Here is a 13,209-nt window from a genome sequence, read left to right as displayed (position 1 = left end):
CACCTGTGTGGGCAGCCCTGCCCGGGGCTGGGAGGTCAGAAGAGCTCCCTGGGTTTGCTGAGGTAGCTGGAATAGATTTGGTGTTGGTAGCAGGCCTGCAAAGATAAGAGGGGATGCACAGGGTGAAGGGGACAGACGGAGTTCTGTGGAGGCAAGAGGGCAGCACTGTCCAGGGTGGGGGTCTTACCTGGCTGACTTTGCTGGGCCTGCGGCAGCAGGAACTGAGCAGGTGGCTGGAGGTGGTGACCCGGCACAAGCACCAGCTGCTGGAGCTGGAGGAGCTGCTGTATGTCCTGGCAGGGAGGGGAGTGGGCAGGAACAAAGCCTGAGTCCTGGCCCGGCTCCTCCCTCTGCATTGCCTGAGCCCCAGGGGTGCTCCGCAGGCAGGCTGGCACCAGGAAGCGAGGAATGGAGCACGGGTCTCTGGACCGTGGCCCTGAGCTAAGGGAACCCAGGAGACCTCTCCTAACCCTGGGGTACTGGAGTACCAACAGGTGTCATGGAAGGAGTGCTAGCTCTTTATTTACCTTTTCTTTCTTGGTGAAATATTTGCTTTGTCTTATATTCCCAAAGAACATAATAGAATCGTTTAAAAATGTAAATCAGACCAAGTCATCCTTCCTTTTAAAACACTCCCAAGGGAAATGATAGCAGGTCTAGAATGAGCTTTAAAATACTCCAACCCCTGGTGGGTGATTAAATTGGTACAGTCACTTCGGAAAATTCTTTGCCACTGTTATGAGTTGAATTGTGTCCCCCCGCCACAACCCTGGGAAAAGATATGTTGTGTCTAACCTCCCAGAACTGCAGAGCGCGACCTTATTTAGAGATAGGGTCTTTGCACATGATCAAGTTAAAACAAGGTCATTAGGGTGGGTCCTAATCCAGTGGGACTAGTGTCCATATATTACAGGGAAATTTGGAGACAGATAAACATGCAGAGGGAAGATGATGTAAAGAGATGCAGGGAGAGACAGCCATCCACAAACCAAAGAGAGAGGCTTGAAACAAATCCTTCCCTCTAGCTCTCAGGAGGAACCAACCCTGTCTACACTTTGATTTTTGTGTTTCATTTGCAAATTAGAAGTTTGGGAGGTACAGTACCAGCCACATTCGGTTTCTTTCTTTTCTTTTTTGTCTTTTTAGGGCCACACCACGGGATATGGAGGTTCCCAGGCTAGGGGTGGAATAGAAGCTATAGCTGCCAGCCTACACCACAGCCACAGCAACGCAGGATCAAAGCCGCATCTGTAACCTATGCCACAGCTCACAGCACACCCAGATCCCTGACCCACTGAGCGAGACCAGGGATCAAACCCGCAACCTCATGGTTACCGGACAGATTGGTTTCCACTGTGCCACAACAGGAACTCCCATATTCAGTTTCTTGATCTGAGTACCTGTTATATGGGTGTGCTCAGTTTGTGAGTTTCACTGAGCTGTATACTTATGATTTGTGTTTGTTTTTTTTGGTTGTTTTTTGGTTTTTTGGCTGCACCCAAGGCATGTGGAAGCCCCCGGCCCAAGGACTGAACCTGCATCACAGCTGTGTCCAGAGCCACAGCAGTGACAGTGCCAGATACTTAAACCACTGAGCCACCATGGAACTCCATGATTTGCGTACTTTAAAGTATTTGTTACACCATTTTGGGAGAAGGGGGCACCTGTGGCAAATGGAAGTTCTAAATCAGAGCTGCAGTGGCTGGCCTACACCACAACCACAGCAACACCAGATCCAAGCCACAACTGTGACCTACACCACAGCTCACCACAACACCAAATCCTCAACCCACTGAGTGAGGACAGGGATCAAACTTGCATTCCCCATGGATACTAGTCAGGTTCTTAACCCACTGAGCCACAAAGGGAACTCCATCTTTCTGTTTATTCTTTCATGGTGCCTTTTCTTCACTGGTACATCAGCCCCATAAAGTGTGATCTTGATGATTTTTGGTCACTGCTGTGGTCTTAGCAGTTAGAACAGCATCTGGCACCAAGTAGGTGCTCCACAAATATTTGTTGTATAAACCAATACTGAAACTTTATCATTTAGTTAGCAACTTCTATGAATAGTAGTTGAAGGTTATGTTACTTACAGGTACAATGTTTTTCCTTCTAGGAAATTGGAGGGTTACACACACCCCTCAATTGCTCCCAATGCTATTACTATTCCAAAGACCAATTTAATGTCCCAGGAAGTGAACAAACTAGGGGAAAATATAAGCAACTTGACACAAAGGGTTCATTTCTCCAATATATAAAGAGCAATTACAAATCAACAAGGAAAAAAAGAATGACCCAATAGTAATCTGGCCAACAGATAGGTCTGGCGACTGCTCATCAAAAGAAACACAGTCAGCTCTGAATGAAAAAAAAATTTTTTTAGATTAACTCACAATTTTTACAACTGCACTGAGATACTATTTTGGGGCATATGGGGAAACAAACGCTCTTGCACATTGCTGGTGAGAGGGTAATCTAGGAATATCTATAAAAATTACCAATACATATATGATTTAATTCAGTCATTCCACTTCTAGGAATTGATCTTAGGGATATACCTACACTTGTGCAAAATGACCTCTCTAGAAGGATACTCCCAGCAGCAAGTAGCAATATTTTAGCAAAAGAATGGAAGCAAGCTGAATGTGCCGCAGGGGATGGGTGAATGAATTAGGGTGGATCTTTATGACAGAATACTATGCAGTCATCAAAAAGATCAAGGACACTCTTTATCCTGATATGGAACAATGTCCAAGATGTCCTGCTGAGTGGAAAGCTCAAGAGGTAAAACAGTAGGTATGATGTACTATTTGCGTTTTTTTTTTTTTTTAAATCACACCTTGGTATCTGCTTGAGTATGCATAGATCTTTGGGGGGGTTTTGGGCTTTTTAGGGCCTCATCCTTGGCATATGGAGGTTCCCAGACTAGGTGTCAAGTCAGAGCTGTAGCCGCTGGCCTACACCACAGCCACAGCAATGCCAGATCGGAGCTGCGTCGGACCTACACCACAGCTCACAGCAATGCGGGATCCTTAACCCATTGAGCAAGGCCAAGGATTGAACCTGCATCCTCATGGATAGTAGTCAGATTCATTTCCACTGAGCCAAGACAGGAATGATGGGGACTCCAGGTATGCATAGATTATACTTAGAAAATGATATTAAAAAGTGGCAACACTGTAAACCTTTCGGTACCTCGTGAATATTGAACATTTACCTTGTTCAAATAAAGAAATAAACAGGAGTTCCCATCGTGGCACAGTGGTTAACGAATCCGACTAGGAACCATGAGGTTGCGGGTTCGGTCCCTGCCCTTGCTCAGTGGGTTAACGATCTGGCGTTGCCGTGAGCTGTGGTGTAGGTTGCAGATGCGGCTCAGATCCCGCATTGCTGTGGCTTTGGCGTAGGCCAGTGGCTACGGCTCCGATTTGACCCCTAGCCTGGGAACCTCCATATGCCACGGGAGCGGCCCAAAGAAATAGCAAAAAGACAAAAAAAAAAAGAAAGAAAGAAATAAACATACAGGTGTTCCACCTCCAATGGCCCAGGTGAACAGTCACTTTGGCTCAGCATCCCTACTTTTCCAACTATTCATCCTGTGGCAGTTCAAGGCTGTCCCCTGTCTACCTGCAAAGGCTTTCTCCGTATGATCTGGAGAGTGGACAAAGTACCCAGATGCTCCGTGACCTCTCGCCTTTCTCACTCTAGCTGCGAATCACCTAAGAATACAGCTTAAGGAGTGTGACATCCTAAGCTACATCCTTGGAAACTGCATCTACTTTGCCTTCCCTTTCAGGACCCCCTACATGCCCAATAATGCTTGCCTGGCTGTCCCTCTTCTGCACGTGGGTTGACCCTGCCTAGGCTTCAGCCCCCCACCCCACCCCATACAGCGGACCCTTCCAAGACCTTCATACTTAATCTTACCTTTACAATTTTGTCTTCTTTTTCTTCAAAAGACCCTGACATTCGTGTAAACTTCAGAGCCCACAAAACTGTCTCCTCCATGCTCTACACTGCATTTCTCAGAATGCAATTTGTTTGCTTATGTTGTACATGTTTTCTCTGCTAGACTGAAAGTCTTGAAGATAGGGCCTCTAGAAGGTAGAGGCTTATCCTCCTCGTATTCCTAACCCTTAGCAGGGCCTGGTAATCACCCATTAAATGTCCACAGAATGAATCAAATAAGTAAGGCCAGAAATAAAGTGTTATTATTAGTATTTTTCTGATTTCCTATAACTCTTAGTTTGTTGATTAAGAGATTTGTTAACTGCTGTCTCTCTGAGCGTGACCCACAGAGAAAATCCCCCTTTCTTTCCAAAAGCCTGAAAGATGTGTGCAGATTTCTTTCTGAATCAGCAGGGAGAGGGAAAGGATGGGGAAAACACTTCTCAATTTGCAGCAGGTCTCACAGTGAGGAGTCCAGATGAAAACCTTAACCACTCCCCCATCCACTGTTACCCAGACCAGAAACTGGGGCGGGGGTGGGGGTCAGCTCTGAGTCCCTCCTTCCCTTCCTATCCCCCATCCATCCAATCTACCCACAAGTCCTACTAAAATTTTTCCTACCCTTTTTTTTTTTTTAATCTTTTTAGGGCTGCAGCCTGTGGAGGTTCCCAGGCTAGCGGGTGAATTAGAACTATAGCCGCCAGCCACAGCCACAGCCACAACAACGGGGGATCTGAGCCACGTCTGCGACCTACACCCCAGCTCACGGCAACACCAGATCCTTAACCCACTGAGCGAGGCCCAGGATCAAACCTGTGTTCTCATGGAGCTGGTCAGATTCATTTTTGCTGAGCCACGATGAGAACTCCTTCCTACACTTTTTTTTATGGCTGCACCTGCAGTATATGGAAGTTCCTGGGCCAGGGACTGAATCTAAGCTGTAGCTGCAACCTGTACTGCAGTTATGGCAATGCCAAATCCTTTAACCTGTTGCACTGGGCAGGGGATCATACCTGCACCGCCACAGCGACCCAAGCTGCTGCAGTTTGGATTCTTAACCCACTGTGCCACAGTACAAACTTCTTTTCTACACTTTTTTTGTGCTCTGATTCCCTTTTTTTTTGGTGGGGGGGTTGGTTTGCACCAGCAGCATATGGAAGTTTCTGGGCCAGAGATCAAACCTGCACCACAGCAGCAACCCAAGCCACTGCAGTGACAACACCAGATCCTTAACCTGCTACGCCACGAGAGAACTCCAGTGCTCTGCATTCCTTGGTGTCTGACAAAACCTACTCCCCCCTCTTAGAATTTAAAACAAATGCATAAACATAAACCATATAGAAGTTTTGGTTTAATGAAATGAACCAAAATGAAATCATTTCTATTAAAATATAGTCATCAAATACATTTTCAATTATGATAAACAGTAATCTATGGGCTTCTTTGTTAACTCATTAAATAATATAATAAGAGCAAGAAATAGGCCTGAAGACTACTATAATTTCAAAGCAATGATTGAAAACTATATTTTAAAATATCTGCAACTGTAACAGAATACGGAAATAGCTGTACCTTCCATCAGTGACAAAGTTCAAGCACTGCTAGTACTGCTGTGCTCGGCCCCCTGTGTTAATATTAGAAGGAGATGCTAGCCTTTCTGTTAGACGATAGTAAAAATTGAGACATAAGTTTTTTCCCATCCAAGTTCATGGATTCCCCCCCCCCCCAAATTCTATCCACAGACCTCTCTGGGGGTGGCTTGTCAAATCTAGGTTCTCGTTCTAAAATATTTTTTTCCTTCTTTTTTGGGCCACACCGTGGCATATGGAATTTCCCAGAGCTGCAGCTGCCAGCTTACACCACAGCTACAGCAACGCCAGGACCAAGCCACACCTGCCACCTACACCACAGCTCGCGGCAACGCCAGATCCTTAACACACTGAGCAAGGTCAGGGATTGAACCTGCATCCTCAGGGACACTGTGTCGGGTTCTTAACCTGTTGTGCCACAACGGGAACCCCTTGTTCTAAAATATTAATAGAGGAGTTCTCTTGTGATGCGGTGGGTTAGGGATCCAGCATTGTCACTGCAGTGGCTCTGGTCACTGCTGTGGCAAGGGTTCAATCCCTAGCCGAGGAACTTCCACCTGCCAAGGGTACAGCCTAAAAAAGTAGTTTTATTGGAGTTCCCGTCATGGCGCAGTGGTTAACGAATCCAACTAGGACCCATGAGGTTGCAGGTTCGGTCCCTGGCCTTGCTCAGTGGGTTAAGGATCTGGCATTGCCGTGAGCTGTGGTGTAGGTTGCAGACCCAGCTCAGATCCTGCGTTGCTGTGGCTGTGGTGTAGGCCGGCAGCTACAGCTCCGATTCGACCCCTAGCCTGGGGACCTCCATATGCCATGGGAGCAGCCCTAGAAAAGGCAAAAAAGACAAAAAAAAATTAGTTTTATGTATTTATTTAACAGCTGCACCTGCCGCATATGGAAGTTCCCAGGCTAGGGGTTGAATCGGAGCTGAAGCTGAGGCCTATGCCACAGTGATGGCAGCACCGGATCTGTGCCACCTCTGAGACCTATGCCACAGTGATGGCAACAGCAGATAATTAACCCGCAGAGGGAAGGCCAGGGATGGAACCCACATCCTCACAGAGACAACTCCAGGTCCTTCACCCACTGAGCCACAACAGGAGCGCCAGAAAAAAACATTTTTTAATAAAATAAAAAATAAAATATTAATAGAACCATAAAGGCCACACTGGTTTTCATCGAATCTGTAATACAATCCAGCTCCTTGCCATGGCCCTGCGTGACCCAGCCTTCCTCACCTCCTAGGACTCTCTCTCTCTCCCTAACTCCCATCCAGTCACACTGGTCTCCTTCCTGTCACTGAGCCCAGAAAGAAGTCCCCACCTCAGGGCCTTTGCATGTGCTGTCCCCCCGCCACTGCCCCTCTTGATCTACACATGACTGGCCCCTCCTCATCATTCAAGTGTCTATCAAATGCTCCCTCCTGGGAGAGGCTTCCCCTGGCCACCCGCTCCTCTTTTCCCAGCCGCTCTTACATTATACTCTTTTCCTTCCTTCATAGCAGGTATCAGTCTGCTTCTCAACAAGGGTAGGTGCCAGCTCCAGGAGGGCACAGCTTGTCTGCCTTATTCCTCAGTCTATCCCCCCTGCAGAAAGGTGCCTGGGTGTGGTGGATGGTCACCAAATGCTGGCTGACTAAAGGAATTAGAGAATGAGAGAGAGGAGTTCCTGTTGTGGCTCAGGAGTGAGGAACCCGACCAGTATCCATGAGGACGTGAATTGGATCCACAACCCCACTCAGCTGGTTAAGGATCCATCATTTGCCACAAGGTGCAGTGTAGGTCACAGGTGCGGCTTGGATCCTGTGTTGCTGTGGCTGTGGTGTAGGCCGGCAGCTGCAGCTCTGATTCCACCCCTAGCCTGGGAACTTCCATATGCCACAGGTGTGGCCCTAAAAAGACAAAAAAAAAAAAAAAGAAAGAAAGAAAGAAAGGAGAGACAGAGAGAAGATGCCGGGTGAACGGTGAACTGGCTCAAGACTGGAGTTAGCCAGTAGGAGGCCCCATTTTTCCACTACCCAGAGCTGTCTGAGTCAGTATGCCATCTGAAGCCACTTGGGGGCGTGTTAGGACCAAGTCAGATGGTGAAGTTAGCCTAAGAGTTAGCCAGCATCCCACAGGGCCCCCCGCCACCGGGATATTTGGAGGATCATCTGCTCTGTCCCTAACCTGAGAGAAAAACCAGCACAGAGGGCCAGCACAGCGCATAAAAGCCAAGAAGGGAAAGACACAAACTCATCTATCACTGATTCTGATCCCCCTACCCCAGTGCAGGCACCTAAGAGGCGGCCCACGGAGCCTCAGTGAATGACTAAGGTACAGCTTAGGACGGGGTGGTGCTTTGGGGCAGACTGGCTGTGCTTTGTCACAGGTGGGATCTAGGCCCCAGACTGGGGGCAGAATGAGACGCGCGGTTTAGACGACACATGGGGGAACTGCAGTGTGGTCACCCACTTTCCCGTCTGGGTTCGGTTCCACCTGGCGGGAAGAGACAGCCTCGAGAAGGAACTAGAGGAGGCCTGGGCCCCAGGGCCGCCCAGGTGCAGCGCTTCACTCCAGCGCACAGGGCCGACTCCCCCTGCCCCGTCACAGGCCTCTACACACATGCATGCACGCACACACACACACACACACACGCTACACGCACATGCCGCACACACTCCAGAGGGGATGGTGTCGACCTGCATGCCACTTGCCATCCCTGATACGGCAAATTGAGACCCCCTTCTGGGATCCCTGTTCTACTGAGACGTGAACGGCCTAGTGTTAAGTCCAGACAGAAAGGGATGGGGTTTGGGGAGCATGTCAATGATACCGCAATTGAGTGTCTGCAAAATGAGGAAGGGCTTCCTGACCCTCCAGCTGTGTCTGCCCAGCGGTGGGGTGGCCCCCTGGGAGGCAGTGGGCACCGGTCCTGGAGGTCCACCTGGGTGAACCTGTGCCCCCACCACCTACAACAGTGCAGAGGGAGCTCCCACACTGGCTGGGAGGGTAGCCCAGGGAGGTGAATGGTCGCTTCCATCTGAGAGGGTGGGGGGCAGGGTTGAGTCTTGGCCTTCTTGCCAGCTTCCTGCTTGGGTGACCCATGTCTCTCTTCTGGGCCTTAATTGTGCCTGATGCCTGGTGTCCTGGAACCACCTGGGCTCTGGAGATGGCCTGAGACCTGACTCTGTTCTTCACATGCCAGGAGACCACGGGCAGTCCTTTACCCTCTTAAAGCCTCAGTTTCCTCTGGTGACACCTCAATAATTCTGACCTCATGGTTACAGAATTAAATGAGGCAACACATGTAGAATGTTTAGCCTGATCCCTGGTTCACTTAAGGGTCCTCTGTCAGTGGCAACCATTTCTCTCAGGCCCTTGGTTTTCTCATCTATAAAATGGGAAGAATAGTGTCTAACTCTTCACTGGGTTATCCCGAAGCCTGAGTAACACTACTCTCCAAGCATTTTGGAAATCACAACATACTCCCGTGACATAAGCACCTGCTACCACCGCACCCTCGTATCATGCACCTCACGTCACCCCACCCCACCATGGGCTCTCGAGGGTGGGAGCCCCAGGAGGGCCATCCTTTTCCTGAAAACTCGCAGTGGCCAGCTCCCACCCAGACTCTCTACCAAACTTCAGCCTCAAATATCCGCCTGCCTATTTGATGTCACCACTTGGGTGATTAAGAGACTCTTTGAACCACGTCCAAAGTGAAACTTCTGGTTCCCCAGCCCCACCTTCCAAAACACCCCGTTCCTCCCCTGCCTTCCCCAACTCAGGAAACTACCTCCCCATCCCCCAGTCACTGAGGCCAAGATCCCAGGAGTCACCCTTGACCTATGGGATCCATACAAAATAGCATCCCAGACCCTACCTTCCCCCTCGTTGCCCACCTGGGTGCCTGCGGGGACGCCAACTCTGCTCCATCCCCTGGAATCCATTCTCCCTATGAGGCTGGAGGGAGCTTCGTAAAGGGTCAGTGGGGCAGGCCCCTCACCGGCTTTAACCACCCCCAACAGCCTCTCAACACACCCACGCATTCTAAACTCCTTGATCTGGCCGAGGAGGCCCTGCAAAACCTGGTCCCTCTCGCTCTGCTCCAGCCAGACCTCCTTCTGCGCCCTGAGCGAGTCCAGCTGGTTTCCACCTCGGGGCCTTTGCAGGCTTGGTTGCCTTTTCCTAAGCTCTCCCACTGTTTCCTTCAGGCCTGACTCATTCAAGCCTCAGTCCTCAAAGGCCACCTTCTCCGTGAGACTTTTCCTGACCACCCTCTTAAAAATGGCTTCCTCCTTCTATGGCAGCACGGTTTCATTTTCTTCATTACACCTATGCTAAAACCATCTTGTTTTGTTGGTTTGTTTACTTGTTTACTCTCTGTCTCCCCACCAGAACATAACATCCTCAAAGGCAGCCACCTCTCTCTTGTACACAGCCGTCCCCCCGGGGCCATGAATGCACGCCTGGCACACACAAGGTGCTCAAAAAGTGTTAGTTGAATGAATAAAGGACTGTGATCAAGCCAGTCCCTCCACTGGGGGAAGGGCTAAAGGTTGGAGTTTGGGGACAGACAGAGGTAGCCTCTCTCTAGCACAGGATGTTCTATGTACCCTGTCCCCCAGAGGCTGGCCCTGCCACACGGAGCCCAGGAGGTCCCGGCAGCTGGGGCAGAACACCATGGGCAGAGAACCATTCAGCGGGGAGGGAAAAACAGCTCCATGTGGATTGTGCGTCCTATCCCATGCTACTTTGCACTGAAACTCCAGGACAGACAAGCAAGAGCAGATTGCAAGCCAGGAGTCCTGGAGTGACTGGCACACCCTGGCCTGGCTGCTGGACTCTGGGGCCTGTGGGTGCACTGATGACACACCTCCAGGTGGGGGGCTGGGCTGACTTGGCACCCACTGCCCCTTCTCAAGCAGCAGAACCCACCTCCTCCTCTTGGGGACTTGCCCTCCCCTACTCTCAGGTCACACAGTCCTGACCCCATCTTCTCAGGGGTTGTGGGGGGGGGGCACCAATGCAAACCTGGCCTGTGGGCATGTTTTCTCCCCCTGGGCCAGCAGCTGTGAACCTATAAGTGCTGGTACACACTGCCCGCCTCCGAATGAAAAGGGAGACAGATCCCGGGGGCCTGAAGTTCCAGGCTGGACCTTTTCAGTGATCTGAGCAAATGTTCCCTTTTCTTCTTCAGCCTGGAGTGGGGCTGTGGCCCTGCCAACACCCCTTCCCAGCTCAGCCCTCACTGGCTCCCACCCCCCAACTCTGAGAGCCTGCCCTGCTCTCTCACTTCACATTCGCCATTCCCACGCCTGGAACACTTTTCTCTAGCTCATCCACCTGGTAAACTCCTTGTTCCCTCTCAGTTCAGATACTGCCTCCTCCCGGAAGTCCTCCCTGACTCCCTCAGACTCGGCCACCTTCCCTTTTCCCACATTTCCACCACACCCAGCAGGTTTTCTCTGGAAAACCTTTCCTTACCAGGTCATACCCACCTAAAAGATCTGGTCAAGCTTTATTTGCTGTGGTCGTATTATGAAAATAGGGATTCTCCCCCCTCCACTCTCCAAATACAAAATGATGTTTTAACAGTTAATATAAATTTTCAGTCAATGCCTGCCCTAACCCAGACATTCTGAATTAGTCCCCTAGAGAAATGTCTTCCCTACCTTTGAAAAGCTGAAGCAAAACATCCCTTATTGATTCAGTAAATATCCATGCATTCCTCAGTGGAAAGCATGGTGCCGAGCAATGGACGCGCCAATTGTAAAATTGTATTATAATCGTCCTTTCATCTGTACGAGCTGGGGAGATGCAAGGGAGGTTCCCGCCAAATTGTTTGATGTTATTTTGGAAGCTGGTGTCAGAGGGACAGAAGAGGGATTTTCCCTTCGTACTTAATGTAATATTAAAGTGATAAGGTTATGGGTGCTTTTGACTTTCTTAGTATTTTTCTTTTCTTTTGGCCGCCCTGTGGCATATGGAGTTCCTGGGCCAGGGATCAGATCCATGCCGCAGCTGCAGCAATGCTGGATCCCTAACCCACTATGCCAAGCCAGGGATCGAACCCGTGTCCCAGCACGCCCAAGACACCACCAATCCCATTGTGCCACAGTGGGAACTCCCTTCGTATCTTTCAAGCAAAACATTTCTTTGGGGCTCCTTGGTGTGTCTATTTCCCTATGAGACTGGAAGCCCCTCAGGGGCAAGACTGGGTCTGAGTCATTCCTGCTTCCCGCCAGGGCCTGACACAGGAGGCAGGAAATGTCTGTGAAACGAGGGCAGGACAGAGCTGAGCAGGCGTACAAAGGAGACATAGGGGGGTTGGGGGTCCAGCCCAGGGCCGGGGCGGCTGGGCAGGAGGGCCGTGGTCCCCACTGCGGCCTGGGCACAGCACGGTGTCCCACTCATGGGTGGTAGGGATAAACACCGGTCTGCTGGGGAAATGAAATCCCAGGGTGACAGAACTCCCAGGAAACAGCCTTGGCCCAGTTTTGCACTTGCAGAGGATGGGTGGTGATCAAAACTGAGGGAAGCTGGGGCGGAAGGAGCGAGAGGAAAGGGCCTGGCGGGCTAGCAGGGGGCACAGGGTTGGTCTGCTGCTACCAGGGTCCGTGGGAAGCCTGGAGGAGGTGGTTCTGGGGCTGTGTGAACAGGAGTGTCTGCTGCTCACAGGGGATAATGGCCTGGCTGGGTCTGCACTAGGCTGCCCTTGAACCTCCTCTCCCGCTGTGGACTTTCTCCTTCGAAGAATGTTTCTGACGGCATATTTGGACACGGCCCTGGGCGATCAGGGCTGCAGCAGAAGGAGAGGCTGGGCTGGGGTCCTCCAGAGGAGACAGGAGGTGGAAAATGAAACCAAATGAAAGAAGGAGAGTCATGGAAGACTTCCTGGAGGTGTGGAACCTCAAGCTGGGGCTTAAGGGATGAAGAAGCCCTGTCCACGTAAAGGGAGGGGCTGGCTTCCAGACAGAAAGGAGGACAGGAGCAAGGGAACCAAGATTGCTAGAGAGGAGCCCTGAGCCTCAGAGTTGTTCGCTGAAGAGCCACATGTGTGCTACAAGGCAAATGGACCATCTGCTGCTAGGGTCTCGGGGCCAGGATGGGAGGGCTGCGGGCTAGAGCCCTGGGCTACCGGGCCTGGCTCCCAGGCCGCCTCAGCCACTTGAGCTCATGGTGTGACTTGGGGCAGGCAAGTTACTTCGCCCCCCACGCCCACCACCGAGCCTTGGCCATGTGAGGATTTGTGGGTTCAAGGATGTTACAGTAGCACAGTGCCTGGTACAAAGGCAGCATCTGACAGGCTAGATTCGGTAACCATGGCGAGCCAGGCCTTGGGAGGCTCTGTTTGGAAGACCGCCACGGAGCAGCGAGGCCAGATTCCCTGTGGGTTCCTGCAGAGCCAGGCCCAGTGGCTGGAAGTTCTAAGGAGGCAGAGACTGGCTCAGTGTTAAGGACGGTCTAAATGGTCAGTAGGGGAATGGCCACTAGGGGTCCCATGGAATGGGTGGAAAGAGGGAGAGAGAAAAGTCTGAGGAGCAGTCGGGGAGGGAAATGCGCAGCTCAGGCAAGTTAAACAGGGTTCCTTGCTGCAGGACGTCTCAGGACCTTCAGTGTCCTGGGACACAGGCCACAGCCTCAAATGCTTACAGAAACCAAGCTGACAACGCAAATGAGTGACATGC

General features: G+C 50.8%; 1 protein-coding gene across 10 annotated transcripts in view; it reads right to left on the bottom strand.

Moving 5' to 3' along the window:
* Window positions 1-13,209, bottom strand: part of POU2F2 (POU class 2 homeobox 2) — a 37,229-nt gene that overhangs the window by 10,926 nt on the left and 13,094 nt on the right. For all 10 annotated transcript variants that reach the window (XM_047790853.1, XM_047790846.1, XM_047790847.1 and 7 more), the window contains 2 exons: window positions 188-293; window positions 4-95 (listed from right to left, as the gene is read on the bottom strand). In XM_047790853.1, the coding sequence (XP_047646809.1) occupies window positions 4-95; window positions 188-293 (198 nt within the window). The remainder of the gene's footprint in view (window positions 1-3; window positions 96-187; window positions 294-13,209) is intronic.

This window comes from Phacochoerus africanus, chromosome 8, assembly GCF_016906955.1.
Source record: "Phacochoerus africanus isolate WHEZ1 chromosome 8, ROS_Pafr_v1, whole genome shotgun sequence".
Taxonomy (NCBI): Eukaryota; Metazoa; Chordata; class Mammalia; order Artiodactyla; family Suidae; genus Phacochoerus; species Phacochoerus africanus.
Note: the sequence above shows the minus strand (reverse complement) of the source record. Positions and strands in the feature narration are given on the sequence as shown.